At 39.7% G+C, this 5,562-nt stretch overlaps 1 protein-coding gene across 1 annotated transcript; it reads left to right on the top strand.

The window, feature by feature from the left end:
* The first annotated feature begins 440 nt into the window (after positions 1-440).
* On the top strand, positions 441-4,612 carry ercc1 (excision repair cross-complementation group 1). The gene is made up of 9 exons (XM_030080094.1): positions 441-632; positions 892-1,344; positions 1,467-1,570; positions 2,396-2,495; positions 2,618-2,694; positions 3,431-3,530; positions 3,752-3,823; positions 4,077-4,145; positions 4,241-4,612. The coding sequence occupies exons 1-9, from the start codon at positions 570-572 to the stop codon at positions 4,301-4,303; spliced, it is 1,101 nt and encodes a 366-aa protein (XP_029935954.1). The 5' UTR covers positions 441-569; the 3' UTR covers positions 4,304-4,612.
* The last annotated feature ends 950 nt before the right edge of the window (positions 4,613-5,562 follow it).

Here is a 5,562-nt window from a genome sequence, read left to right on the forward strand (position 1 = left end):
TAAATATGATGAAACCTTTTATTATCATCATCATTATTATTATTATTATTATTACACAGGAGGCTCGACCAATACCCTTTATGTGTGAGCCACCATTACAAATACAGTGTACTTTCTTAGAAGTATAATGATGTAATAAAATGTAATTACATCAGACGCACAGCATCAAGATCATAGTGTTTAACCAAATAAACAGACTGGATCCTTATAGGCTGGGCTGTTATCAGGATTTTGAACAATTAAATTAATATTGGATTTTTTTCTCTTTTCTATAAAGAGGAGTGAAAAGTGAAAGGGAAGGGGGCAAATGGAGACTCTTTCAGGACACTATCACGTTTCACAGCCTCTATAGGGAGTCTATACATCACTACACACTGGTGAGTACTGGCGCCCTCTGCTGGCTGAAAAAAAAAATGTTTTTAAGCGTCAGCCATCGATTATTCTGCGATCAGCGTGTGAGCCTGATCGTTTTTCTCTTTCACACGGCAGGAGCCTTTCAAAACGTTATGATACCTACACTGGCTCAACTAATCATATGCCTTTATTTTACAAAAATCATCAGTTGAGACATGGAGAAGAAGATATTTAACATCAACCTAGATGACTCTGCTTTCACTAAGGAAAGACCTCCGGTCAGTAGCGGAGTTATTAGCTTGCTAACGCTAACCTTACAGCTGCCACAGTGTGTGTTTTCTCTTAATATGAATTGTGCCGTTTTATTTGCATTACTGTTGTGTATGTGTGTGTGTGTGTGTGTGTGTGTGTGTGTGTGTGTGTGTGTGTGTGTGTGTGTGTGTGTGTGTTTGTAAATCTGTTATTTACCAACGGATAGCTGGTGTAAAGGGATAGTTCGGCCATTATTCTCAACATATTCATGTCATTGTATTCCAGCTCAAGCCTCAGTTTCAGCCTTCATCCATAGGAGGACCAAGCACCTCAGCCACATCTGGATCTGCACCTCAGTCAGCAGGCCAGCCCTTGTCTTACGCACAATACATCGTCCAGAGTAAAGTGTCCTCCAACCCTCACACAGAGCGCACAACCAAGCCGGTCCAGTGTGTTGGAGCAGGAGCTGACACGGTGAAGCAGGCTGCAAACACACAATATCTGCAGAGTGGAGCTGGTGCAGGGGCCTCTGCCTCACGGGGCTGTGTGACCCCTCAGGTCTCAGCTGGAGGGATTAGCAATGGGGAGAGTGCACCTTTAGGGGGTGAGAAGAGAGAGGAGGGGGAGATGACTGGTGCTGACCAAATACAGACAGAAGGTCAAAGGTCAGAGCCAGGCCTGAACCTGGGTCCCAAACCAGTGGGCTCAGGGAGCAGCATCATTGTCAGTCCTCGACAGGTATGCATGACAGTCGGTGCATTTTGCTGTTTGACTCAGGCAACAGCTGGACTAGCTTTTTGCATGAAATTGGCCAGATTATTTAGTAATTTCTTGGTCACTATGTGCTGTCTCCCATTCAGAGGGGAAATCCTATCCTGAAGTTTGTGAGGAGTGTCCCCTGGGAGTTTGGAGAAGTTGTGCCAGACTATGTCTTGGGACAGACAACCTGTGCTCTCTTTTTGAGGTTTGTTTGTTTTAATGCTCTTAAACAGTGTGTGTGTATGCACGCATGTGTGTGTGTGTGTGTGTGTGTTAGGGCTGGACTATATTGACAAAATGAAATATTACTATCAATGTTGTGACTATACTGTAGGGATGACTGTTGGTGCGCTCATAAGATGAGAGATTTTTGCTAAACTTTCATCAGTAATGTAATTATGATGACCCAGCAGGTGGAGACCACAGTGGAATAAGTTCAGAAAATTGATTTTCTTCACTGTAATGCAGCCTTTAAGACCAGGAAAATACAACACTTAATGCCATTTCACGATATTGCAATATCTGAAATCCCAGATGATATCTAGTCATGATATCGACAAGATAGATATTGCTAAGTGTGTGTGTGTGTGTGTGTGTGTGTGTGTATGTACCAGGGCTGAAATAAGTACATGCTACAGAGATGACATTGCCTACAAACTGTATTTTCCAGATGAAAGGAAACACATTTGTTTGGTTTAGACCACAGCAAAAATTAAAAAGCAAAAATTATCTTTCTTACTAAAATTGTGACTGATGTAGCAATTGTAATATCCATGAAGTGAATCACAGAATGATTTTTTGAAATTATATCATTCAGCCCTAGTGTCTATTTTTTTTATTTATTTATTTATTTATTTTTTTGCATCTTTTGTTAGCCCTGGTGTACACAACATACTCATTACATTTACTGATTAGTATTGCTGTTCGTCCTGATATTTGATGAGCTGACAGTACAAAAGCATAAATATATATATATTTTTACATTTTTCTTTTCTTTCACTTTGACACTGGTTTATCTCCTGGTCTTAAGCCTGAGGTACCACAACCTCAACCCCAACTACATCCACAATCGTCTCAAGCAGCTGGGACAGACCTTCACCCTCCGAGTTTTGCTGATACAAGTAGATGTGGTGAGTGAAAAAATGACCCAAAGATTACTTATAAATGAAGTAGCATTGATTTGAGGTTAATGTTTTAATCTTTGTAGCGCTTCTCTGCACCTGACAGATTTCATGTTGCTCTTACATTGCAGAAAGATCCTCATCATTCGCTGAAGGAGCTGGCTCGCATTTGCATCCTGGCTGACTGCACTCTCATCTTGGCTTGGAGGTAAGACTCAAGGCAGCCAGCAGGGTCCAGGATGGCCACCGTCCATTTAAAGTCGTGTCAGAAATTCTGTTTCAAGATAAAATTCTGTGTTTTTATTGAGACAACATAGAAATTTGTTTTTAATAAAAATCAAACGCTTCATAAGCCAAAAACTAATGTTTACAAGCAGTTAATTTCCATTGGCTATAATGCTTATCACATGGGAAAAACTGAAATAATTTTTAAAAATTTGTTTTTTTAGGTGGTAGGTTTCATCTAAGAAACTTCCTGTGTGTGTGTGTGTATATATATATATATATATATATATATATATATATATATGTATATATGTATATATTTTGTTCACATGAAATTTGGACACTGTGTAAACTTCAGTTTACAGTGGCGGTCTTCAGTGCCATGTATAGTATATAGCGCTATTTTCATTGGGCTAACATCCTCAAAAAATTTGCATTTGTTTGGCATAGAAACAAAGCTATGTACCGAATTTGGTGCATTTTATTCATGAGAACGCAGTTTTAGCAGAATTGTACAAGCAAATGCAAGAGGGAGTGGCAGCAGTGCTGACCAGCCTCTAAATATATAAACTTCCACCTTGCTTCATGAAGAGAATCTAAGGTGGATATATCAGTAGATAAAGCCAAATATTCCCTCTTTTCCCTGAAAATTTTAAGTACACTTAAATCCACAACAACTGTCTTAATATAATACTGCTCCTCTGTTGTTGAATTGACAGTCCAGAGGAGGCGGGGCGTTATCTGGAAACATACAAGTCCTACGAGAAGAAACCAGCCGACCTCCTGAAGGAGCAAGTTGAAAAAGACTATCTGTCCAAGGTGTGGATTGCACTTTGCAGTCACCAATACAACTTTTTAAGAACTGGTGGTGGTTTGTTTTTAATTAGCTAATATTTCCTAATGCTCAAATTGAGGTGGACTAACACAGTACAGAGTTGTCACATGAGAAAAAAAAGCATAGCATTGAAAAAGTCCTTCCTCTATTTTTTGATAACTTTAATAACTTAATATAATACTGATGACATTTCTTTTGTCTAAAGGTGACAGACTGCCTGACCACTGTGAAGTCCGTCAACAAGACAGATGCTATTACCCTCCTGTCCACCTTCTCAGTGAGTTTCATTGAAAAGAAGAACATTTGCAGTCCATCAGCTGCTGCTGTCACAACAAAACACACACCTTCAGATTGTTATTATCCTGTTATCAGTGTATTTGAATGGCCTTGTCAGCTCGCTGACTTGATGATGTATTTTTGATGAACCTTGCCATGCTGCCTCTGGTCTGATGTTTTCAGAAAGAATTTTATTTTCAGCAGACAGACCTAATGATTTTTTTTTTGTTTGTTTGTTTTTTTTAAATTCATAGTCCGTAGAAGGAATCATCAGTGCTTCTAAAGAAGACTTGGCTCTGTGTCCAGGCCTTGGCCCACAAAAAGTGAGTGGAATTAAAGGAATATGTGCAACATTAGGAGGCACAGAAGGTGGATGCGACTTTTTTTGAACTGATATGTTGACATTTTGTGAGTGCAGGCACGGCGTCTCTATGATGTGCTCCACCAGCCCTTTCTCAAGTCGAGGAGGAAAGACAGCTGAACCTCTTACCGGGGAACTGTGACACAGGCTTCCAGAAACAACTTCAGGAAGTTAGTCACTGTGTTCTTGCAAGCACACCCACAAGAGAAGAATGAATTAAATATATGCACTCCCACTCTCCTGATGTGCAGGAGGAAATTTATGATGGGGCTCTTGGACAAACTCAGGATGGTGTGAAGAATTGAAGAGACAGACTTGCTTCAAGTTTATGTGCTGTACACTGCCATCATACTTTGTGGAGTTTTGAATAATTTGTTTATTTCTGAATTAATTTACAATGAAAATAAACCTTTTTATATTTTTGCAATACATGGAGCCTAATTCCTCTGTTTTACAGCTACTTTATTGCCTTTATTCTCATGAAAAGTAAGCTTTTGCTGCTTTCTGTATTTGCTGTACATCTAAAGCAAAGAGTCTTGTATTGGGAGCTGTGTGTAACATTAGGTAGCAGTTTACACCAGTGAGTTGAGTTCAGCATTGTCTGTGTGTGAGGGTGTGTGGAACAGCACAGAGCTGAAGGACACCATGTTACCTTTGCAATGCCATTCATATGCTCTTACATGTGTCATGAAAGCATGATTGGCATGCGCATTATCATGTGAGCTGAAATGTTAAACAGAAGTGCCACTGGTTGGCACAGAAATGTTATGCATAGTTATAGCAATACTAATATTCACACATTTAATTTACATGTGCCTTTCTGGAAACTCAGGGAACCATTACAAAGCTAAGAATGGGGAAACCTAACCAAAACAGCCAAACAGACATCAAAACATATTTAGGGGAATATACAGCAGTACAGGGAGGGAGAGATACTGAGGGGGTGAGATGTGTTGGGGAGAGAGGGGGCAATGATGACATGATTTTTCTGGGTGTCATCATGCATATGTATTAAATTTATATAACACATTTATGAAAAGTTTCGGAGCTGCCACCTGAATTAATTTCAGCAAACAAGCAACTTACTGCAATTCTGCCTTTAACTCCCTTGTATTCCTAGCTCTGAGATAAAAAAGTGAACTTCGTCATGCATTCCTAGTGCCGCTGGTTATTTTATTTGTATGCTTGTTTGTTTAATAGACACTATGTTTATCCTGGCATGCGTGGTCTCTGTTTATTTTGTATGTGCCCAGATGGGATTGAAACAACAACCACGCAACGCCATTCCAGATCGATGGGTGGCGGTAATGCGCCCTGGCTTTGTCTGCCAATCGCCATTAAATTTCAAGAAGAAGAAGAACTACTTCAAGTCAAAAAGA

Source organism: Myripristis murdjan, chromosome 21 (assembly GCF_902150065.1).
Source record: "Myripristis murdjan chromosome 21, fMyrMur1.1, whole genome shotgun sequence".
Lineage (NCBI taxonomy): Eukaryota > Metazoa > Chordata > Actinopteri > Holocentriformes > Holocentridae > Myripristis > Myripristis murdjan.

Coding starts and splice junctions, on each gene's coding strand:
- ercc1 (XM_030080094.1), top strand. CDS start 570: ATGGAGAAGAAGATATTTAACATCAACCTAGATGACTCTGCTTTCACT. Junction 1,345..1,466: donor TCATTGTCAGTCCTCGACAG/GTATGCATGACA, acceptor TCTCCCATTCAG/AGGGGAAATCCTATCCTGAA. Junction 4,146..4,240: donor CAGGCCTTGGCCCACAAAAA/GTGAGTGGAATT, acceptor TTGTGAGTGCAG/GCACGGCGTCTCTATGATGT.